Raw genomic sequence first — 26,257 nt, 5'->3', positions numbered from 1 at the left:
CGCAGTGAAGTGAATGAAAATGATAGCTAATAACTGGTAAGAATGTGTAAGTCTCATCATACCATGGTAAATAGCAATTGAAAGAAATTTACAACAAAAGTGATCAGTTATGTGACACATGTATAACAGAGGAGATGGTACATTTAAGATACAGAAAACATATATTTGTGAGATGGAGTAGAAGCTAGACAGCTATTGGAATATGAAGAAAAAGCATGTTGAAAGTTTGATAGGAAAGAATTGGTGAAGGAGGAAAGGAAGAAAAGTAGAAGAAAAAAAGAGTGAAATAGGAAGGAAAGAAAGGAGAATTAGAATCCAGGGGCACTTTACCCAAACAAGAGAGAGCAGCGATAGGCTAGGCGATCAGTTTCTCCAATCACTGCTATGACCCATGAAGGTCAGTACACAATAGCATCTCACTCCTTGGAGATGATTAGGTTTCCACTAGGGACACATTACCTTCCAAAGATCTTCCCCTCCAAGTCATAAGTCTGTCTGGTCTCAGAACATGGAGAGAACAGATTTAAGGGAAAGATTTCAATGTGTAAGAGCTTTTCAAAGAAAAGAAGTGTGATTGTTTGTGAAGGTGTGACAAAGAAGCCTGTATTTGCTCAATGTTTCATTGCAAGATTATGTGTTATACATGTGAGCTACTTCATGTCAAAAAGTCAGTATTCTCTACTTCTTATTGTGTAGAAAGTAGACAGTTTGTTGCTATTCAGATAGTCTTCAAAGTGTTCCCACTCTACTCCCTCTTCCCCATCTGCCCCCCCCCCTCTCTCTCTCTCTCTCTCTCTCTCTCTCTCTCTCTCTCTCTCTCTCTCTCTCTCTATCTATCTATCTATCTATCTCTCTGCCCCCCCTTCTCTCTAAATAACATGTAGTATGACTTCACCTTTGATCACCATTTTGGTCGAATGTATACATTTTCCCCAATTATGTACTTTTTTTTCTCTTTTAGCCCTAGTGCAATATGACTTTTTCCCTTTGCACTGCATGAATTATAACTTTTAATGACTGTCAACTATATATTGTAGACATTAGAATATGAGATTTTGTCTTGTTTTTGCATTTTCCAAAATATTCTCAAAATATCACTTGTATGTTTGTTTTCATTCATCATTTCCTAAAATGATTGTTTTTTTGTTTGTTTTTTCTTACACAGCTGCGAGGCATTTTTCTGAGAGTAGTCAACAGGCCATCCAAGAGGCTCTCGGGAGACTGGCCAAGCGACAAGCGGCACGTCAGTACTCTTCATCCAGTGTCCAGAACCAGAACCTACTCACCCAGCAGTATGTTGAACAGCACTTTGGACTGACCAACCCTCCCCAGGGGCCTGTTCAGGCTACCCCTGTAACTGGTTATGGATCTAACCCAGTCTTGACCAGCACCCTTGGTAGGAGTAGCGCCCGATCACGCTCTAGTAGTGTCGGCCATGTTCGAAGCCCCAGTCAGAACTCTATAACAGCCGTTGCAGTGGATGCACAAGCGGGAAGTACAGTGCCACAGAGAAGCGCAAGTAACAGTCGCGTGAGCAGCGCTGTCCTCAACGAGAAGGGACGCGGTGGAGCGAGTCAGGAGCAAACGGGCCACATACGCCGATCCAGTCACGGCGGTGTTGCCTTAAATAGAACTCACAGCTTCACGACGGATACAAGTTCTAAAGATAGCTCAGAGCTCAATGGACCGACAAATGCCTCAAAAACAACCAGCAGCCACAGTTTGGCCAACGGATTGTCGGACGACGCCTACAGTGCCCAGATCAAAGCCCTGCAAAACCTCACTGTTTCCAATCGGACTCCCTACCCAAACGCAGCCGGTGCGTTACAGCATCAACAGGAAGGAAATAACAGCGTGCCAATAGGGGGCGGTAGACAGATGAGCGGTGGTGCATCTCGGCCGATGAGCCTTCAGGAGCAGCAGCAGATGGCTTATGAGTTGTCCCAACAAAGCAAGGCCAAGCATCAAGAGAAGGTGAGAGCTGAGTCAAGGTTGGGAGTGGGTGATGAATGTTGAAGCGTTGCGGAGGGGTAAGAGAGAGAGAGAAAAATAGATATCATAACATTAGCATCCTTGCCAGCTTTAACCCAAAGTCTCCTTCGCTCAATTAGAGGACAGAAAATTTGAGTCATCTAGCAGTGGGACCCAGATGGCATGTTTCTCTACAATTATAGATAATTGTGTTTACCCAAGTAAACACCAGTGTGAAAGTCCTTTGCAAGAGACCCATGTGGGCAGGCTTTGCATGTATTGAGTGATATTGAATTAAGGTAATAGGAACATATATTAGCTGGTTGTTGATGATTTGTGCCACAATTTCAACTTTTGAATAGCATTGCAGTCAATCTGTTGTAAAAATAATAACCCCTTATTTCTGCTTATTAACAGTGGTGTAGTTTAACATCTTAAGTAGATAGTCAGAATTTTTTGATTTTCTCATATTACACAACACCATCAAAAGTACCTATTTGATTTTATCTATAAGTAACAAAGGCACTTAATATGGAATAGTTATCACTTCTATTTTATGATAAAGAATATGATTAAGAATATGAAAGAACCTTATCCAATAAAGTCTACTACTACTACTACCAGTGATGAATCGTACATGAGATGTAGATGGATGCTCAAGTGTTGCAGATCTTGGCACATGTTTAATACATCAAGAGTGCAACTGTGAGCAGATAGTGGTGGAGTATCTGCAGGCTATTTATCAGGTCATTTGCATAGATGCCTCCCCAAGGTCGACTGGTTGCTCAATGGCCTATTAATCATCACCCCTCTGGAGAATGAAGCTGGCCAGATTCATCCCATCCCCTGTAAGAGAGGCCTGGCTGGTTGTGAAACTTATTGATAACAGATTAGGAGCCCTTAGGGGAAGGATGACTTGCTGGTAGATGACTAGTGGAGCTGGTAGAGAGGAAGGTGTGGGGGGGGGGGGGAGCAAAAGTTACAGTGTCTTCATAATTTGTCTGGTAGAACATGAAATGTGTACACAAACTACCACCAAGAAAGAAGGTGGCAACTAATGTTACTTTAGTATAAATCTGAATACATGCAAATGTTTAGCTCGTATCTTTTGTCGCAATAGATTTTTGTGTGTGTTAATTATGCAATAATAAGACACTTATGATAAACATTGTATTTGGTGTTGATAGTGGTGATGGTGATGGTATTGATGGTGATAGTGATGATGACGATGATGTTTGTTGTGATAATATGGACTTAATGACATTATTGTGATAGGATGCTGATGGTACTGGTGGTAGTGATGAAGATAGTGTGACAGTGAAAATGTGTGAATTGTATATACATGCTCTGAGAGCTAAGTAGTTTTGGTCAATTTGGTTACAATATATTCTGTAATCAAATGCAAAGCAAGGACATTTTTTCATGGAGGAATAGAAAGAATGTAATTTGAACCTTAAAAAAGTTCTATCAAACTGAACAAACGAACTGTCAAAGGAGATTCAAATATTGACTTCATGGCTGTAGAGTGAGATGGAACCTGGCCATAATCACAGTGCATCTCTAGGCTTACATGTACATACTCTGAGAATTTGAAGACAGAATAGGTACCTCAGATCTACATTATGAGAACATCCATGTACAACATGAACATTACTTGATCAGCTACATCATAACCCAATTTGATTTCTAAGAAACAGACCTGCACAACACATCAAGTACAGTATTTCCAAGAAATCTGCTTAGCCCATATGGTGTCTTGTATCGCATAGCAGAAGGATATTAATTATACAGTTGCTGAGACACAATGTCACTTCTGTGTTGATGCATTTTTAAATGTGATCACATCAAAAGATGCTCAGCTTTTGTACCACATTCAACATGAGATGCATTTCATGCGTTGAGAGCAAAAGGGGCATTGGCCCATATTCTGTAATAATGTCTCTGTGGCTGTCAACAGATCATACACAGATTGTGAAGATTTAAAGACCTAAGTTATAAGCCAGAAGGGTATTAAGTCGTATTTAAACGGACTTAAAAGCTCTCTGGCTCTCAATGAACAATATGAAGATTTAAAGACCTTGGTTGACCATCTACTTGTGTGGGTTGGAGACACCTTGTTCTGAGGATGGTTTTCAGCTTATAATGATTCAATGTGGGTGGTATGAACTAGTTCAGCAGAGAACTTGAATTTGCTCGGCCCAAGATTTAATTTAACACCACAGTCTTTTGTCTCCAGTGATATACCCCCAAGAAATTGAAGTGAGAGAATGAGGAGCTTCTAAACAATATACTTGTAAGATGTATTATGTAGTTTTGCAGTGTTGGCACCTTTTTATCTTTTATTTTCTCTTCTTTTCTATCCCCCTTTCCTCCCACTTCTGTAAACCAATCATATATTTAGACATCATTGAATAGGTTCTTCATATTGGTAGAGTTGATAAGAACAACTTTTGTGATTACATAATTAAAATTCGTATTTTAAACATGTTTAACCAGACATGGTATAACACGAATGATAGGAATTGAAAGAAAATGTATCATAATCATTCTTATGTAGGCTCGTTTGAAATAGAAATGGGCATCCTATAATTTTATTAGAATTATCTTCCTTTTTTAAAACAAAGATGTGGATTACTGTGTACAAAGCAGGGATCACCCTCACATCTTTCATATCTGCACTTCCAAAGTTTATCCTGGATATCAGGAAATGTATTGATCAAGATCGAGGTGTCTGAGGCGACTTCATCAAGAAGTGCAAGAGGATAGGATCAAATTAAAGCCAGTTTTGATTCTCTTGAGTTCACAAGACAGTGCTTTCACAGAATCCTGACAGTGAATATCTGGGAAAAGACAATTGAATCATCTGAAATGGGGGCACAGAAAGAAAATTTTACTTTTTATGTGGCAAGCTGTAAATGTTCACGTTCGATTGTAATTGGTAACCCTTGTGTTCAGAAATGTATTTTTTATTATTATTGAAAATTGTGTTTGCTGAACAAGATATTTCAAGATTGTATTACCAACTTTCCATTTTTTTTGTTCTTAAAGGTAGAATATGCCTGAATTATGCATCATCCAACACAAATGAAGGTTAAAGGTAATACAAAGTTTTGGGAAATTTGAAAATTGGGTAGAAAGCGATCCTTTACAATTTTGATATATTTGGATGCCCCTGTAGATGTATTATAAGCACAAGAAAAATTAGCCCCTAAAACACTTCTCCTTTCGAGAAAAATTTACTGGTGCTCCCAGTAAATTTTGATAAATTTCAATTAGCGCCTACAGCCGTACAATGGTAGCTGTGACCATGAAAATCTCAGAATATGTAGTTGTGGTATATAATTTACAAAAGGGAATAGCTAATTGGTCGATTTTAGTCAAGAAACATTGTTTTATAGCTTAATTAATATCTTGACCCAGGGTGCTACAAGAATTTTTTTCACCACTTGCCCTGTCGGGCAAGTGGGTTTTCAATTTACTTGCCCAAACAATATTTCCACTTGCCCAAAACTTTAAAGCGAAAAAGGACTCGAGGTTAAAGCATTTATTATCTCGTAATGATAAGTTAGTGTTTTAGATAGCAAATTAATGCACATACATGTACAGTGTAACTGTACTGAATAATAACCTAATATGTCAAAGAAAATGGTCAACAAAGGATGGTTGAAGGTTTAAAAAACGCATTTTATTGATTCTCCATAAATAATCAGATTCACATGAATCTCGGCAAGGTAGAATGGTTCAAGCAGGTTTAAGTTTTTAATATTCAGTCATGTAAAAAAGCATAATGACCCTGTTGTAAAAAATATGATACAAACATGTCATTAATGGTAGCCACATGTACCATGGTGCAACATCACATGTGTGTCTGTGCAAGCCGCTGTCATTTGGAAACGTAGGCTAATTTTCAGCTGTTAATAATTTGGGTCAACTCTTCCATCAAGAAACGTCATGTAAATAATGGGTAATCAACTATTTTAAATAAAGTACGGACATTTTTATTTCATCATTCACTGCTATAAATATCATGCCAAAATTTGTAAATTCTTACTAAATAATAATATTGAAGATATTTTACGATAAATCTCGGATAAGTATGCGAAAACTAGACTAAACAACGTCGCTAAAACCATGAAAACAAAACAACAACGGCTTATATTCTGGGGGTCTCGATACTATTATCAAAATGACTCGCTCGGTCGGATCTTGAGACCGCAGTAATAAATTGAAAACGAGACAAAAACATTCATCTGATTTATATGAGCAGCGAGTTTTAAATAATATGTTCACAATCATTAACAGTCATTATGAATAAATATCAAACATTTGACTTTTTGTACTTACTAGAAAATCCCTGTTGTTTATTCCATTCCGATTCGCACGTGTTCATTTCCCTAGAATAATGACGTCATATTTGGCGTGATTCAACCAATCGGCAATCAGAGAATAGCAAAGGCCTGTCGGTGCCTGCAGAGCTAGAGAGAGAGAGCGCGAATAAGCTCGCAGCTGGTACGATCGCGCTAGCTGTCTCTAGCTAGCTCACGGCCGGCCGTGCGTGGAGGCGGAGCGGCATTCATGGCTTGAAGTGTCACTGTTGCATGCGCGCTGAGCTAGCTGAGCTGGCTAGCTGTCTGTGAAGTTTTTTCGAAATCGGAACGATCGCTTTTTTGCTTCTGGATTTTGACGACGGGTAAGAAGTTGACGGGTGAATGGTAGAGTTCTTGGACACTAGGAAATTACTGTAAAAGTATCACTTGCCCGAATCGGGCAAGTGATAATTTGATTTACTTGCCCGACGGCTCAATTTGGTTGCCCCGGGACGTCGGGCAAGCGGGTTTGTCGCGCCCTGCTTGACCATGAGAGGGAGCTATACAACATAAAAAGTTTATTATTTACAATTTCATTACTTTAGACTCAATTTCAACCGCAACAACTTTTAGACTCAATTTCAACCGCAACAACGAGTCAAATGTATTAGGATCGCATACACTTCTAATATGTTCATTTGAACCAAATTCATGACCCCATCCCAAAACTTTGTATTACCTTTAAATTTAGATGGAAGGATAATTGCTATAGAAATAACCCGTATAGTTATCTGCAAACACAGTTGATTTTTGTATTATTGTTGTGCCCCAAATTGTGATTAATTATCTGATATGAAATATCAGTCATGATTAATAGGGACTATTAAACCAGAAAAGAGTAAATATCTATGCTTTCTGTGCACTTTTTACCCTAAATTCAGCCTACCATTTCAGAAAAGTTATTGGACCCAGTGTATATTGCTTCCTTTAATAGGAGTGCTCTCTGCATGAATTTAAAATGAGGTAGAAATTAAATTATACACTGTACCTTCTTACTTTGGAGCCACTTTAATCCTTTTTTTTTCTGTTTGATGTCTTGATAATAAAATCATAGGCAAAAATGAGACTTCACGATTCTGAGAGTATTGGAGCATTATAAAGATAATAATAATAATAATAGTGGGTTCTTGTATAGCGCTCATGTCAGTCAGATTTGACCCTCCTGGCGCTCCCTTTAAAGATCCTTTAGGCATGTTATCTATTGACTGGCTGGGTGTGAAATTGGAAAAGACATTTAAAAAATTAGAGCGGAATCAAAGGTAGTTACAGTTTTGTTTGACAAAAGTAATTTGACCTTTAGCCAGTTTATTATTGCACACTTCCTCTGAGAAATTGATTTAGGGGAGAAAACGGTTTAGAATTTTACTCATGATTTGTGAAATGCCCTCTGGGAGAGGAGGGGGTCAGAATGAAAAGGTCTAAGATTTCATGTAATATACACATATTAAAGGTAAAGTATGGTACAAGCAAATGCCATGAGCTTTACAAGATTCAAATGCTGTACAGCTTGTTACCAGTTACAATCACATGATACACACATGTGAAATGTCGTTAAAATCTTCTAGGTAACATATATATAAATAAGAAGATGATTTTGAAGTGGATTGCTTTTTAAACTAGGCAAACAAATTTATGAAAGCTGTTATCAATTTCTGCACTATGCTATTTCTAGAGGATCAAGGGCTCACAGAAATCTCAATCAGGCATCCTTTCACGGTTCACTTACTAAGTTAGAAGAATATGCAGCTTTTGCTGAATAACAGGCATTACAACCCTGCAGTTTGGGGTAAACATTCTTTTTACCGATACTGTGATGAATGTTTCATGCAAAAATGTTTACATTAAAACTTGCCAGCAATTGCATCATTCCATATTCATAAAAATATGGTTATTAACGGGTTTAATTCCGCTGCTCAACACATGATGCCTTATCATTCTAGCTAGCGGGATGGAATTTTTCAATTTTTCCACTCTTCTCCCAATCTTCTCCCAATCAACACCTCTGTAATTGTTCTATTTGTGTTTCTAGTCTTACAGCCAAACTTAACAAACCTTTAGACGGCACATTCTAGAACATTCCGGTATGAGTTACCATGACTTTCCTTTCAAAGATCTGTTTCGTGATGGAATGTTCCTCTGTAAGAACTGGCAGATAAAGCATCACATAACAAAATGGGTCTGTTATGAACATTGTTCTGTATGAAACAGTCATGAATTCCCTTAAGACTTGAACACACCCTGTAATTTTTCTTCTTCAATATTGCATTCAGTATTTTATAAGAGGATTTTCTACTTTACTGCACAATATGATTGACATATGAATCAAATACTGTACCCACTACAAACAGTAGAGCAGTAGAACGCATTTTAAAAGACAGTATAATCATTGAAATTTTGGTAGATTATATGAGATCATCCAGATAACTTAAATTTCTACTTTATTGCTATCGTCATATCATCTGCAAAGAGCCAGAGACATGTTAATTCAAATGATCTTAGTTTGCAAATTATGCTTAGTTCATATTTTCCCCTATACTCTTTACATCACATACTGATCCAAATGGCATGGTTATTGACAAAAATGCTTCAAATGAATAATTTTTTCGACAGTTTGAACGAGCCTGAAGTCTATTCCGCTTAAAGCTTGACAAATTTAGTTAGAGCAATGTGTGGTCTTTGGTTGGGACGCATGCCCTTCATAGGCACTTTTGATCAGTTATATGACAACCTCCTGAACTTATGTTACTCCGGTAACATAGCAGTTCCGGAAATATGTTTTTAATCCCCAGGAGCACTATTTTGCCTCTACCAATATACTCACCCCGATTGGTAGGGTCAGTTCTTGGATCAATGTACTTTGTTACAAATTTGAACCCCTTGGATTTTTGATTGGGTCTGGGATTAAAGGAGCAGCTTATGTACTGTGGAAGAGCATTTTTTTTCTTCAAACCTGCAGAAACAGAAGGGCTGTGAATATATCTGCCTTAGGATACTTTATACTTTTATTATAGGGATAGTTCTATTTGCCCAATAGCTCAAGTATGCAAGCTACACATGTATTAATTGAATAATATATGCAGGTTCATCGCCAAAAAGAGAAAGGGATGGGATCTCAAAACGAGTAGCAGAATTCTGGCTGCAGTTGGTGCAACATCTGAAAAACTTGTGAGGCTTCATAAATATTTGTTGTTGTATATTGTTTTTCTTTGATATCCGTATTAATTGTAATAGAATACCAATCTCTTCAATGTCATACTATTTGATTGATAGGTGGAGGAAAACTTGTTAAAACCAGTTTACATATAAATGGTTTTGATGTACCTGAAGGCTTTGTTAGCTAAGCAGTATTATCTGTGATTGAATTTTTATGAGTGTTTGCTGATTTTAAGAGTGTATGAAAAACATTTTACAGACATATCTCTGAATATTCAAAGTGGAGGTTACCTGCATCACTTCATCATCTCTCTGTGACCTTAGTGTGTGGGCTCAATGTCATCTGAGCTAAACATCAAACAGCTTTGATTACTACAGTGATTAAACATGATCATACACAGCCCATTGGCTGCTTCTTCTTCTTCTTCTTCTTTGTATACCAGGGCCAAGTAATGATGAATTACTTGGTCTTGATTGCAGTTGCCATGCGTGGGTGGAAATGTTTCCGTGCAGGTACCGTAGAGGACCCCAATGTAGTCTGGGGATGCTCGCCCGAGACCTAACCCCAAACAGCTGAATCCTTACACCGAACTGTCTAGGGTGCAGTATCCTTTCCAGAGGCAATCAGCGCTATAAATTGAGGCATTGTTTGCTGCCATTGTTTGTTCAAAATTTGTTTCAGATTTAGCCTATAGAAACATGTCATCTTTCATTTTGGAGGCCTCGTTAATCATGCAGTCCTCATCAACTTTAATACAGGCCAGACCACCAGAAGATGTAGGGTGACACTAGCAGGGTGCATTCTGAAGGTTGGCCCGTGATTAATTGGTCTGATGTATGTTTGTCTTCCTGGAAAGTCCTTTGTATTTCCTCAGTGGCAATTGTGACAGCATCTTTAATAGGAAAGATAGTTGGATACATTAGAGTGTACCTTGACCTGTAGATAGTTAGACATGAATATAGAGATACATTTAATTTGAAATTAGATACTCATGTGAATATTACATGGGGGGGGGGGTGTTGCATAAAGACTAAGCTTGACTTGAAGTTGGACTTAACTATGGCAGGCCATTCATACTACTGTTTGCTCTCACCATTTACTGGCATTGGTTTCTCAAGGGACATATAACAAAGAGATGCTGATATCTCTTCTGGTATAACTCATGGTCACATATCTACAGAATTACATAATGGTGAGTCCAACTTAAAGTCGATCTTAGTCTTTGTAAAACACTCCCTTGGTGAACCATTGATCAATTAATTATCAAACCCTGTGTATAGTGGTATGATTAGAGACTTGCCTTTTCATTTGTAATCTTAAAGCTAAAGACCAGTTATGGTCATGCAATTGCATAGTGAAAGAAATGTGAAATTGATAAGAAAAGGTTGATCATCTAGCATAGATGTACTGCAAGGTTCTGGAATCATCAAAATTATAAGAAATTTGGCCAAGTCTTCATAAAGTTAGAAGCACTGTACACAGAAAGATGTATATGGGACTACACACACGTGCGCGACACGTGCATTTGTATCTCTCAACAGTATATAGATATACTAATTTACCAAATATATCGATTAGTAGGCAGTTTCCCGTCAAATTTTATATCATCATGTAATATTCAAAACATATTCTTTCACATGATTGGTAATAAGAGCTTCCATTTCATTTTTTGAAATTGGGGCGTTTCCAATACTGGTCTTTACCTTTAATGGCAGTAAATAGCCCCATTTCATTACTGAAATTCAGACAACTTATGTGTTTCAATCAACCAATGTTAAATATGAAATATTACAACAGTACCGCTTTCCAGATACCAAACTGGAATAGAAATGATACCTCACTTTGCTGTATTCACTACAAAGTTGACCGAGATGAGAGAGGATCATGTCTGATGCAATTCAATTTGTTGCTATGGTTGGTGTGGTCACCATGGTAACACCATGCACACTGAAACCAAAAGATGAAGCCCCAACTGAGATTTCTGTGAATGAGGGTAGTGTGATGTTACCACAACATCCACATCACCTTTGTACTCTGGCCATCTGGCCCAGTTCTACTTCTAGACCCAGCCAGCCAGCCAGCCAAGATGGGAGAAAAGGGCTTTAGATTCAATAGCACGATTGCACAGATTCACCAGTAATCAAATCAAGTACAATTACAATACCCGTTGTATTGCTTAAAGAAATAAGTTTCGGATTATAAGATGTCAATGTCATGTTCAAACATTTCAGCAGGTAGCACACAAACAAGGATTTTTTAAGATGCTTCAGGTTGATTTCTTAAAAGTCTTTATGACAATTGTCATTGTTAGTGTGTAAGTATTGTTGTTCTGTTTGAGATTAACTAATGCATACAAACTCTTACATGTGACATTCAGCACGAATCAATGTGCATTGAACAATTTTATGCTACAGACAAAATCATTGAAATAACCTTGCTTTCAAAGATTAAAAAAGTCATATGATTATTTTTATTTTGAACTACAGATAGAAAGAATATTATTGTTGAGTCTTTTTAATCCCTTTTAAAATTGTTATTTCATAGAATATATCAATTGCTGAAAAGTTACTGCATGTTCTTAGAACTATCCATCTACAGTATTCCCTCTCCCCTCACACCCTCCCTCCCTCTTTCATTATCTTCATATCTATTATCATATTTTTCTTAAAGGTTCAAAAGCCCTGTACAGTTTAGTGACCATGAATTCACTTTTGTTTACCCTTTTGACAGCTGCATGACCATTCTAATGATATAGCATGTATCTCTCTAGATCTGCTGTATAAGTTCTGCTGTCAGGATTATATTCCTTGCCCTTTCTCTATCTGCCTCACCTTTGCTTATCATTTCTTTGGTGAATAGTGCACCCCCCCCTTCTCCCTCCCCCTCTTCCCCCCCCCCCCCCCCTAAAGAAAAACAAGTTGATGCAGCCATTCAGGTCTGTCTTCAGCATATAATACGCAATATTCTCTATTTAACTCAGCATTCTCCCCAAATACATTTCTATTGAGCAGGGGGCTTGGAGAGGATCAGTAAATCTTCATGATACTCTGTATCTCTTCTTTTAGGGGGTTAGTCTATCTCCTCCAGACTTTACTGAATACATTTTTGTCATTCAGAAGAGAGTCTTGGGATCCAGTTGTCCGAGACCAAGGGTATCGTTCCCCCTGCACACCTCTAGGTTCTGCATATGAAATATTAACTTAATATGAATGGTCCCCACATGTTACAGCTGCTTCATTGAACCTTATGCTGACCTACTTCTCCAACGTGTCGATCTGTAGCAAGTATTTCAACTTGATGCTTAAGTTTTTAAGTTTTTTTTTTTAACATTGTTTTTTTAAAACGATGTTTACGCTGCCAAGTCTCTCCTTCCGTGATGATTGTTGAATACAATTTTTTTTTACCTTGAAAATCTTCTGTTTTGTAATTCATCTCTGTTGGATCTTCTTTTTCTTCTCCACTTGAAAACTTTAGCTGCCATTTTTTTGCCAGGATAAAATGCAAAACAGCTCCTCATTGAAAATCATATAGCATTGCAAAAAAGCTTTTTTGCAGATATCTCACTCATACTGCAAACATCTCACTCATACTGCAAACATTGAAAAACAACAAACAATACTTTGATTTGACTCAATTTGCTCCAAAAAGTATTGACCTTTTCTTTTTGAGGAAAAAAGGAAAAAGTGCAAATTTTACAAATATTGCCTGTAATATTGATAAAGACTTCCAAGTAGTTTTGTTTGAAAAAATTTGATGTGTTGCAGGCGGGTCCACTATGATGTGGATTTCCTTAGCCAGAGGCAAACACCATTAGCCGTTCCAGTACTCTCTCCTATTTCTCCTTCGCCCGGATCAGAGTAAAATATCAAGGGTTGCAACCGGAAATCTGTAGTAATCCTACACTACATGTTCATTTTGATGCAATAGAAAGGCTGGAGGAAGTATTTTATGTCAAGGCAAACAAACTATAGTCTTTGAAAATTCAACAAAGCTCATCTAAATATATTTTTAAAAAATAGAGTCATTTTTAGGGCATCTTGTCAACTGATGTGAAGGACATCTTGTTTAATTTTTTTAGTACAAGTATTGATAATGTATTAGATAAGCACCTCATTAATAGTGTGCATACATACATGTATATCAGTACTAATTTCATGTGATGAAAATTTTGTATGCATTCATGTTTGGAGTGTGAACTCTTTTTTCAGAGTAGGTGAATTAAAGAAGGGCAAGGAACTTGTCTCTCTGAAGTCAATAAGACAGAGACAAATAACATGCTTGCAACATATTTCTAAGAAAGTCCATTATGCTCACTGTAACTTGAGTTGAAAAGAAACAGGGAACGTGACAAGATACAAAACGGTGGTGCCAATAACATCTGAGATAACTACAATTGCCATCCCTGCCCTGCTGCTAGTTTCGTTATGATTAGCAGTCTTTTGAACAGTTTGAATCCTTCACTGATTGGATCTATCAATCGGGGTGATGCGTTACCATGGAGACGCCTCCACGGAGTTCCCATCTCACCTTGGTTCAATGCCTGGGTGCTCCTTCCTCAACCTCCACGCAGCTCCATCTCCCTCATCACCATCATCTGTTCTCGTTACATGTCTCATAGCAATAGGGAAGAGTTAGAATAGATAGAGACATACGGATGAGCTTTGGTCACTAATCTCAGACCCATATGATACTGCTTCTACTGTATTTGTAGTATTTCAAAGAGTCTTTATCTAGGATTACCAGTGCAATCCTGAGGCTGAGGTTCTTCCTTTAAACGTTAAACTTGCAAAGTGTTCTCAAGCTAGCTATTTGCCTTTTGAATTGCTCGTCCTCAAAGAGATGTAGATTTATCATACATTTTAGCATCTTACAGTAGATTCTTCTCATGTGTAATTACACAAAATTGACGTTCATTACTTACATAATGGGGTGACTTGTAAATTTAAAAAAGATAACTTTTTTTATGTGTTAAGTAATCCTGAACTTGTTGAGTGTGTCCCCACAACTTTTTTGTTTGTTTCCATAGACCAAGTTGTAATCTATAGTAAGTTGTTGAACTACCTTTTTTCTTTCTTTTTTTCCTTCTTTTTTCTTCCCCCTTCTCATTTCTCTATGTATCTCATTCTAATTATATCCCTCTGCGCCTCAGAATAGTTTACTAGATCGATGGCGCATAATAAATGCTGTATTATTATTATTATTATTATTACCTTCTATTTGTTCTTTTGAAAGCACTGTGTTTTGAAATGAGTGAGAGCTGAGATCTGTGCATTTTGTTTTTGTTACTTTGATGTTGGTGAAATGGTGAACTATCTCAGCACCTTGCAATGATTTCAGTGTTTGATTCTAATCTATTTTAAAGTATAACATTTTGTATCTTTAGACAAGGAGCAGAATTGTCTATCAGCTCCATCTGAAAGGGGTTCTAGAGCCCCAAACCATAAGGGAATTCCCCTTAGAAGATAATGATGGAAGGCTGTAAATCATTTTTCTTTGTCGGCATCACCAGAGAAATGTTTCATCTTTTCTTCCAACACCTTCCCATTGGCACGTAGGACCAATCCAATCTCCTCGGTGGTCTGATTGACTTTCCCCTCCTAAATCATCAGAAAAACAGTTTTTTTTTCTACTCCCCATGAGAGTCGGTAACCATTTAAGTTTAAATTGAAACTACTTTTTTTGTGACCATTTAGCTGCATGAGAGCTGGTTTGAAGTTTAATAGTTTCAAAGAATACCCTGCCCAGGCACGGAAGTTCCCAGAATACATGGACACACACTCAGAGACAGATAGTGCATCTGCAGCATTGATACTTAATCTCTAAAATTCAGCAAACTCCTTGACACAAATATTTTCATTATTTTTCATTTACATGTAAGTAAAAATTTGCAAATATTGTATTGAGATAACAGGTGATTATCTTGAGTAAATAATATTTTATAGTAAAAAATATGATAAATTTAAATGAGAGTATCATAACCTAGAAGCAGCCAATCAATTGCAGTTTACACAAAATTTCAATCACATAAATATAATGTGGGGTGATTTTTTTTTTGGGGGGGGGGGGTGTGCTTGGTATTGTTTGTTTTCAGGAGCTTTCACCCAATAGTTTAATTTCAGTGCCCAAAATGACATAGATTTTGACAAAACTGTTGTGGTCCTTAACAAAACCTGAACTTTTTCTTAAGGATATATAGGCCTAGATCCAGCTACATGTATCTATGAAGGTGGATTGGGGATGGGAATGTCTTGTAAGAACAAAATGTAAACTTGGGATTTAGGACTCAACCAGGGAGGCATCTTGGGCATGAAGGTTTTGATAAAGAAATCCTCCTGGATTTAAGGGCTTGTTCTCATGGACACTCCAAGTTACATTCTCAATGTTCAACACATTGGTCTCAACCTTACAGCATTGCATGTTAAAGATAAAAACCAGTTATGGTCATGTGATTGCATTGTGAAAGAAACTTTGTGGAATCGATCAGAAAAGGTTGAACATCTAGCATATACCAAGTATTGGTGTATACTGCAAGGTTCTGGAATCATCAAAATGATAAGAAATTTGGCCCAGTCTTGGTAAAGTTACAAGCACTGTACACAGAAAGATGTATATGGGACTACGCGACACGTGCGTTATATCTATCAGGTCCAAGTAGATATAATAATTTACCAAATATATCAATTAGTAGGCGGTTTCTCGGCAAAATTTGTATGATCACGTATTAGTCGAAACATATTCTTTCACATGATTGGTAATGAGAGCTTCCATTTCGTTTTTTGAGAGGGGGGCGTTTCCAAAACTGGTCTTTACCTTTAACCATTTAAGAGAGAGAGTAGTTGGACATCCCAGGGAGGTTCCAGGGTGTCAGGAGTGGGAACAACCCTGTATGTCAGTCAGGGGGGCCATCCTTGGAACATGCCAGGGTAAGTAGGGTTCATTGTCATAGGCTGTGATTCCACGTGTTTGTTGTTTACAACCAAATCTCCAACCTTCATCACTGATCCAGCCACACGAACAACAAAAGAGAAAGATAAACTCTCTGTAAATTGTTTGTCGAATCTCAAACCTTTCGAGTGCTGCTAAAGTCATCATGATCAATGCCAATGGGGACATGTTGAACCATGCTTTACATGCATGGAGCTCCAAGGTGCCTTTTGACAATATGCTTGCTCGATTCCTCCAACACCCTCTTCAATGCCTCAACTTTTGAAATATAATGCAGCAACATCCTTTAGAATGGATTGAAAAGTATAAGTATATCTCAAGCCCGTTTGATACATGTATATCATCATCTTACTCTTAACAGGTTATATCATAACCAACTATCTAATTTGGTCCGCTGCAGGATAATTTTTCATAGGCTATAGCATCATTGGAAGTTGTAGGTAATAACTCAGAGCCCCTGAATAATACTCTAGAATGATGGTGCATTATTAATTATGCATTTGTTATCATTTACTAAGTAGTTGCCATGGAAGCAGATTTGTTTCCGATGGTCTATTTAGAATGAGAGCTAGCTTCTTGCTTGTGTGCATTCACTAGAATAGCATTTCTTTTCTTGGATTTCCTTCCTAATATCTGGCCATGAGATCAAACTGTAGCAGACTGAATGGCTGATGGAGAATGATCAAATTTTGAGTGAGTTAGTAACATCCATTGTTGTAATAGAGGGAGGGTAATGATGTGAATAGACCTAGTTGTGCTCCCTGGTTGAAGATGTCAGAAGGCATGGAGGGAAGATGGCAAACCATCTGTTTGTAATTGCTTTCACGTGTCTTGGCTTGCTACTTTCAACCCCAGTACAAGGAACCAATTTCTTCACACCACCCCGCTCCCTCAGTATATTTTTTTGAAAGCCAGAAGAGCTTTAACACTTCATGAAAGTGTATGTGTTAACGGTTGTTCTTCCTCTCACCACACGATGATCCGTGAACATGTACGAATGAGTGTCACTTTGGCAGAGATCCCAGTTTTCAATCAACTTATAACAATTTCTAACAAACAATGCAAGGTGAAGGGGAGAAAAGTCAACCTCTGCACCCACCAAGTTAAATGCCATTGCTAAGAGTTAAGGCGAAAGTGGTAGAATTCGTTCCTCTCGCACAGCCAGATGGTGCAGTCCAGCCTTTGTTTACAAATGCAGTCATTTATCCATGGTAACCATTTACACTAGTAAATGTGTTAACGAGAGGCTTTACCTCAAATCATAGTCTATATTTTGTCTGGAGATCGAAAGAGATCAAAAGAGATACAGCTACTGTCATCCATTTGAACATCTGCTTTTAATTCTTGTTCTAATGTCCGGGTGCATCTTTCCTAAATCACTTGTGGTCATCAAAGCTCTCTATGTAAATAAATGTTGGCCTGTTGTATTGTCAGGGAAACCTTATACATCACCAAATAAAACGATGCATTGGTCTATTAATGGAATGGATAAGCCAAACCTAGCACATTTATTCTAGTCAATCAAACATTTTCACAAAATCCACTCTATCCACATTTGTATCCAAAAATTAAATGGTAATGCTTTTAGGAAAATCAAATATTTTTTTTCAATATGTTCTTGAAATAGAGATGGTTTGTGTATATACAAAGTAATTAAATGATTTTGTTTGCTTGATATTGATTATTCCATCTAGACCAACTTGAATAAAATGTATTACATGCTCAGACCAACAAAGGTATATTTTGCACTAGGATTGTGTTATCGTAATATCATAACCAGTTTTTGAATTCACTTATCTGCAAATTTAATATCTGCTTATCCTACCCTGATCAAGTTGTATAATATACAGGTAGCTCACAAATCATTAATTGAAATTCCAATTCTATTCATCCAATAGTATGACTATGACGTCGATACTATTAATCCTTGATGTTGTTGAAAAGCATTGGCAATTATCTGCGGAATTGATAACCTAGAGATTTACCTAAATTGTATGAAATGAAATTATTCTAAATTTGGCAACACTTGATTAATTATATTTAACCTTTTTTTTGTTAAATAATTTTGGTAGTGCTAAAAGCTTAAAAGCCAGTGATATTTTTTTTATAAATAGAAACTTGAATAGTGAGAATATTAGAAACAGTGTAACCTGACCTTGAACCCAGAGATGCTCATGAAACTAAAATATTTATTGAGCAGCCCTATAAATTCAGTTTGTCTGTTGCTTCATATCATTTTTGTTTAACCCATTGAATACTTAGGTTTGGGTCTGTTTAAAATGCCTTATACATAGTCAAAGAATGATCAAAATAGTCTGATCATTTTCAAATGTAATTTAATGAAATTTTGCAATTATGAAAATGTTATTTTAAATGAATTTGTTAAACTATCACATCCGACTTCTATCTTTGTTGTTGTTTTTGTTGTTGCAAAGAGATAAAATGTTTCTGGAACTTGTTTATCTTTTTCCCCAGGTTGCCCAAGCACATACCAATGCCTCGGCTCTTCGTGATGCAATCCATCGAAACGCATCTGCATCGGCCAACAACAATAATTCATCCTCTCCGAGCCACCAGCCACGCCCTCCCCCACAGTCTGCCAACGCCCGTAAACCAATCAGTGCAAAGCGTCTCGCTAGGTATGTGCAACTTGTAATTGTAAATATAAACAAAACATCCATCATGCATTAATTCCAGTCTCTCTGCCACGCCTCAATTGTGAGAATTTATAACATTGTCTGTTGGTCAGTTTTCATTAAAAATGCTGAAGATTGTAATGTTAAACATTATGATCTCATCAATTGACACCAGACAAAATGTTTTTAAACTAATATGAACTTTTCTTAACCCTGAAAATGCTTTGTTTTTGTGTACAGTGTTGAAGGAGGTGTAATAATCTTTTATTTTTACATTCTTGGATGTATAAGCTTTGAATAAAGACATAGAAATGTTTGTTGTTTCTTTTTTGGGGGTGGAGGGTTGTCTTGCAATTATTAGATTACACCACAACAATGAAAACAAAGCTGAAATAAGCAAATTGTGCTAAACATATCATATATAGTATTCTTATAAATATGAATATACATATTTTGCAAAAAGAGCATTTGTATTTTCCTTGATAAGGAGAATAAGTTCTTTGAATGTGTATCAAAATTGAAAATGGTTGAAATAGAATGGGGCACTGTCTTTTCAATCAGATTGTTTTTCATTATTCATGTGGGCTATTCTTCCTGGAAAATACCATTGTCCTAGTATTATTTCATTTTTATTATTTCATATTTTTTGGTCTGTGAAATGTTAGTAATGGAAGAGTAATCAAATGGAAAAAAACCACATCATTACCATGTACGCACAGGCAGCGTGTACCTCTTCCTTATTGGGATCACAAAACATCACAAAGATATCAAGGTGAAGGATTGCTTAATGATTCTTGAAAATTAAGTGTATTATCGACCCTTCCTGAGAAAACTGGAAAAAAAAAAAAAAATATCACTGTAAAATGTACCGGTAATGAAAAATGACTATAAAATAGAAGAACTTTGAATACAGATTGACCAAGGATCATATGTGATTACGATTGACCGAGAATCAAACTCTTACGTTTATTTAACATTGATTAATGAGAACTACTTGAGAGGTTTAAAATGAATCGGGGAAAATAAGGAGAGATTGAACGAGGGCTTAGAATAGCTTAACTGAATAAGAAGTGCTTATATTACAGACCACATACCATTTGTTAATTGCCCTTGAAATTGAGTTTCTGCCAGGCAGGCAGTCATGGAGCATACAGTATGCTCTCAGTGACCTTGCCATTTGTTCAATGTCTTGCTAAGAGTCGAGTTCACTCTCTTGACATAGTTGTGTTAATATCCCATTTCTTTGGAATATAACAGCCGAGCCAGCTAACAAACCTATCAGCTCTTACTGCATCATCAATCAAATTCACATCTTTTCAAACATTTGCTTCATGTAATACAGCCGCTTGATTTATTTTTAAAGCTGGAGCTATATTTAGAGTAGTTTTCAAGCAGGAGGACTTTGTAGAGCACCTCATGTTGATGCATTCCTTATTTTCCAGAGAATGTTGACATTCCAAAAAAGAACACACATTTCTACAATTTGGTATTGCCAATTTCAGTCTACATCTTTGTATTTCCAACCAATTTTTTTTTTAAAGTGATGATTTCCAGTTATGATACATTTAAAGACATGATGAATGTAAAAGTCTATGAAAAATAAAATGATAAAAATTGTCCTGGAGTGTAATTCTTTCATTTTCTCTTTTCCTTCCTGTCTATGTGTCTGAGGATGTGAATTTATTCCTCTCTCTTGTTTTTTCTTTCTTCTTCTTCTTCCTCTCCTCCTCCTTGTTCAGATTTTGAGAAATGTACAGATTAATTGATTTGTAAGTTAAACTTGAAAAGCTTCTGCTGAAAAATCGAGAGTAAATAAGGTCAATTCTGGGTTTATTTTGATATTGTGAGAATACTTTTCCTCTTTCAAGCTCTTGGCTTGTGCATGGGAGCACCTATTTTCCAGAATTCCATATTCAATGGAGCAACAACTGAAAAGCGGAATTCAGAAGTGAATAGGGGCATATATACTACTGTTCAGTCAAAAGAAAAACAAAGCAAAAGGTGCAGACTGACTTGAACAATACTCTATTCTGCAAAATACATTTGTTACACAAGGAAACAACTAATTTCAACATGCTATCACTCACTACCTCGTAGAGAAAAATGACCTGACTGAATTTGTTTATGCGTAATTGCTTTTCAAGATGCATTGAATTTCCGATTCTGCCTGGCAGTATCCTCACACCACAGAGCAACCTCCTTTCAAGTATTGTTCATATCAAATGTTGAGGTTTCTCCCTTTACCAGGTGCTAATTGGAGATTTCATCAGGTTGTCATGCCCTTTCAAGAGAGATTAAACAAAATCTGCTAAAGACCAGAGGTTATTGCCAGCATTCCTCATCTGATATTTTTTTGTTTTTTTATTCAGTAGTACAAGAAGTCAATTTGAGGGCGTGTCAGATGCAAAAGTTGCTGTTTCTCTTTCTCTCTTTCTCTCTCTCTCTCTCTATCTCTCTCTCTCCCTCTCCCTCTCCCCCTCCCTCTCCCCCTCCCTCTCTCTCTCTCTCCCTCTCCCTCTCTGTTCAATTTCAGATTCGTAATGCATCTTTTCTCATTCATTGAAAATAAAATAAAATAAAATAAAGTGATTGATAATCTCATGGTCTTTGAGATTAAAGCCTTTATATAAATGTTAGCTAACAATTAGAACAAAAACTAGTGGTGTATCACATTTCTTTGCTTTCTTTGTTGAATTTCAGGACAACCCAGGTAGAAGAGGGTCCTAGTCGCAGTGGGAACAGCTTCTACACCAGTCTCAAGTATAGCAACACGACTGGAGGAGTTACAAACAAACATCATAATGGATCAGGTAGGTTATCTGGACATACCTTGGGAGTGGAGAATGTAATCCAGAATCCGATGACCGGGATAATATATATCTGTTAAGCGCTTTGAGAGGGCCTGCGGTCCCGAAAAGCGCTTTATAAGAACAACTATTATTATTATTATTACCTTCACCTTATCCTTGGTGTAATGGATTTGGAACTACCCAACTCATCATCCCAGATTTTTTTTTTTTTTTTTGGGGGGGGGGGGGGGGGGGAGGGTTCGTAGTTAAATCTTGAAGTTTCATAAAGACATTGACTTTACCTTGTACATTTTCAGCTGCTTCTACAGCGCATTACGTGATATTCTGTATGGCAGCCAGTCAGGCCTTCCCATTTTATTAATAAGATTTCTAGAGAGAAAAGGACCAGGGACAAATCTATATCTTTTTATGCCACCTTGAAGAGAAATAGAGTAGACTCACAGATTCCTACGACCATCAGCAAGCCTACCTACATCTGGCTCTGGTTTTGTGTGACGGCAGATTCAAAAGCCGTCTCAGCCAGCCCTCCAAAACAGTTCAAGGCTTACCATGCACACTGCCCAATTATCAAATTTGGGAATGCATCGAAGGTCCAACAAAAAAAATTTGTAATTGGACAATCTTACATCATCTTCACCCAGTGTTGATCGAGGACGTGACAAATTCTCTCTCCTACCCAATGTGAAATACTTGATAAATTTCCAGTTAAAAAACAGCCAGGAACATCCATCAATTTAAACTTGAAAGAAGTCCATCAACCAAGGGAGATGTGAGGTTAATTGGAAAATTTTGAAAATTTACCCAAGAAGATGCTGTAAATTGCATCATAAGTAGGTTTATTTATCTAATCATGATGGGTTGGAAACAAAGTTTGGATGTTATGTCAAGTATTTCTTTCCCTAAATTGTATTTTTTTTTTTTGTAAGAACATTGTGTATTTACTTAAATTGTGTGAAATATTGGGTAATTGAAGGAAATGGATTTTACAACTACAAGGAGGCTTATTTGTAATCAGCTGGTCACATTTTTTCCATTAAGTTACATTCCTTCACACTTGAGATAAATCAGATTATGTTTAGACTGCATGATTGAGGCAAAATGCATGAAAAGAAATTGCACATTGAAAATGAAACTGAAACTGAATATATTGCTTTTTGAACCAGTGTGACTCTCCTTGTAAACTTGAGATTCAATATCTACCAGTAATCGGTACCCATCCCCATTTCACTTATGATATATTATTTTCTTTAACTTGTGTAAGGAAAATGTATCCCTAATGAAAAAGGAAAGCTGTCTTTCCTGAATTATGAGTGGTGATAAATAAGTGGTATCTATGCATTCCACAGATCAACTTCATCCTCGCGTGGTATTAAATCTTGCTCTTGGCGTGCCTACCACATTTCCAATTCCCTCCTTCATGGTAGTGAGACCCTTGTTACAAAGACCGTCTAGAGCCATAGATTTCCCAGAAGCCCTTGCTCCTCAGGGGGTCGTTTCTCAAAACCGTCGTAAGTCTAACTTTTTAAACATCCCATTGAAACTGTGTTATATAATTAACATGCGTTTCTATGGGATGTCCACAAACTTAGACTTATGACAGTTTCGAGAAACTGGCCCCGGGTGTCTATGTATCGACCTGACCCCCATTCTGTTCTTGGAAGCTTCCAGTCTAGTCCTCTTGACTTGGTCCTGGTCGGTGTGTCCCAGAGGGAGCCCAGGGTCTCCTCCTCTTACCCCAAGGCCCCCATCGATCGTCAATGAACACCAGTGACCCACAAAGTAGGTGCGTGTAACACCGAGGACAGATGCGCTGGCCCAGTTCCTATCCCCAGTGCAAATCATGGCTGATCCTCGTCCAAACACCCGCCAATTGTTTTTCCAGCTCCAGCAGCTTGCCTGGGCCACCCTTAAAGGCATTTTGCGTGTCTTCTTCTTTTCCATGAGCGAGTGCTTTGTGGTTTCTCCAGGCTTTGATAGATACAGAAGTGCCCCTATCCTTTTGATTCTCCTCATCACGTGCCTTTGTTCACTGCAACACTCTCTGATATTATTCACCACTTCATCTCTCTCTCTCTCTCTCTCTCTCTCTATCTCCCTTTTTATTTCTCTTTCACTTATCTCTCTCTGCTATTCTTCTTGATCTTTTTTTGTTGTTTTGTTTGGTGATCTCCTTCTTTGTAGGGAATATTCTTTTGTGAATTGCCCTTCACATTCTGCCTTCAATATTTGCTCATCTTGAGTGCCAGGCATCCATGTTTTAAATTGCAGTATGGTTGAAAAATGAAACATCAAACATCTCCAAAGATTCATTGTTTGAAGAAGTGATTCCTTCATGAATTGAATTTTTAGTGACACTTATTGAATCTGTTATTTTCACCTTCTTTCAAACGCTAAGTCTATATGTACTTTGATGTTCTCTCAAATAAAAGTAAATGGAACCACATCTTTCTTTGTTTATGCCTATTGTTAACAAGGAGGGGAAGTTTAACAACGATTGCGAAATAGTTTCCTTTCTTCCAGTTCCCAAATACAAAGATGTTTGAGGTAGGAATTCACCCTTTAAACCAATACACATTATCCTCGAGTCATTCAGATAAAAATAGAGGAAGCGAGGGGGGGAAATTATGAAAATTGAAAAATTGGATCAGGATAATATCAAAGAGGGTTTGAATTGTCTTTGGCAAATAAGACTGAAGTTTAGAGAGTAAATCCCTGGGACAATACAAGGTTGGTGAGTTAAAACGAACATAAACTGGAAGGACTTGAGGCAATATTTGTACCCATCTCAAGAGTTAAGACCCCTACTTGAGTGTGGCTTAGGGACCTCGTCCTTGATTGAGGACATGTATGTATTGGGGGGTCTCGAGGGGAATGAAAACTGCATTACTAGTCAGATATATTCACCCAGGGGAGGTGCTCTTGCATCTCTTGCCTCCCATTTTTATTGCCCTCTTTATTTATTTCTTTTCTCAATGTGAACGAATTGGAGGGATTTCTCTCTGGTCTGGAAGATTTCTTTTTGATTTTACACTACAATGAAACCACTTTAAAATTCTTCTTCTTCTCATCATATTTTGTTGATGCAAATAGAAGTACATGCACTGAGAGTAAAAAATAAAATAACAAATTTCTATTGTGCCTTCTTATGTCATAATAAAAACAAGGTAGTAATCTTGTTCCCTTACATAAACACTAATGTTATAATAATGTAGTTTCCAAATAAATAACAGCTTCGTGGTCCAGACCTAAATATTCAAATCCAAGAACTCTGTGTTTCACAGTGCAGATATATTGTTTAAAGCCATGCAATTTTTCTACAGGATAGTTTCATGGAGGAGCTGTGATTTACACAGCACTCTATCATTCGCTTTCCTAGCTTTGAATGAGGAGAGTACAATTATGTGTCATACTTTTTATGTTCATGTATCAAGTTCCGTAAACAATATATTGCCTATATGTACCGATCAAATTAAAGTCATAACTGCCTGATTTGTTTATTCTACACTTTCTTTCTTGATATAAGTATGATCTGATGTGGTTTTGACTTTCATTGCTGATCATAACTTCCTGACCGCACTTTCATCACTCATCATATCCTTGTTGTACCTAGAAAAAATCTTAGTAAAATAAACCTGGTAATTTTGATGGGGCTGTTGTTGCTTCTAAAGACGCACATGTCACCTTTTATTTGTGTTTCGGTTAATCTGTCGGTAATACATGTGTTAAAATTGTGTCAACAAAACCACACAAGTTCATTTCTAAAATAAAATGAAAGAAGGAAAAAAAGGGGATTCGATCCTTGGTCATTGTCCTGACTTTTTTTTTCTTTTAACTTTGACTTCTACCATAAATCTGACCAGAGGAAGTGGGCTGTAGTCCCATTGGTTACATTTGATGTTTGATGATTGTAGGGGCAGGTGTTCTGCCTTGTCAAGTTGCTTTAATGATGTTAATCATGTCACTTCATAGTGCAGACCAGTCTCAGAAGGAAATTTATCCATATTTGTATTTCTTGTTTCATTACTTGTTTCATTGCTCCAGCTGTTTATATAAAACCATTTAACTCATTGTTTTTCTTAATCTTTTTCACATCCAATAATTAGCCGTATTTAAAAGTTAATAGGGAACCTTCTCTTAGAAGTCAATACCCTAATGTGTGTGACATTCATACATGTGTAACAAGCAATAAAATAGTTTGCCAGCTATCTTTATGACCGGTAGTATGATGTTGGGAGGCAATGACTTCTAGGCCATCATGAACCATTTCATAAGGAATGTCTTGCAGACTGTTGAACAATTTGAGTCGTGAACAAAGGTGCAAATCGCTATTTTTCTTGTAGATTTTATTCTTCATGATGATTTAAGAAATAAGAT

At 37.1% G+C, this 26,257-nt stretch overlaps 1 protein-coding gene across 6 annotated transcripts in view; it reads left to right on the top strand.

Annotated features, from left to right (window-relative positions):
* LOC582217 (tubulin polyglutamylase TTLL5) overlaps positions 1 to 26,257 on the top strand; it is a 77,209-nt gene that overhangs the window by 46,110 nt on the left and 4,842 nt on the right. For all 6 annotated transcript variants that reach the window (XM_030999650.1, XM_030999652.1, XM_030999649.1 and 3 more), the window contains 3 exons: positions 1,166 to 1,974; positions 18,913 to 19,076; positions 21,774 to 21,883. In XM_030999650.1, the coding sequence (XP_030855510.1) occupies positions 1,166 to 1,974; positions 18,913 to 19,076; positions 21,774 to 21,883 (1,083 nt within the window). The remainder of the gene's footprint in view (positions 1 to 1,165; positions 1,975 to 18,912; positions 19,077 to 21,773; positions 21,884 to 26,257) is intronic.

The sequence above is a fragment of the Strongylocentrotus purpuratus genome, unplaced genomic scaffold (genome assembly GCF_000002235.5).
Source record: "Strongylocentrotus purpuratus isolate Spur 01 unplaced genomic scaffold, Spur_5.0 spur5_scaffold_5, whole genome shotgun sequence".
NCBI lineage: Eukaryota > Metazoa > Echinodermata > Echinoidea > Camarodonta > Strongylocentrotidae > Strongylocentrotus > Strongylocentrotus purpuratus.
The sequence above is the reverse complement of the archived record's forward strand: the minus strand, read 5'-3'. Positions and strand labels throughout refer to the sequence as shown.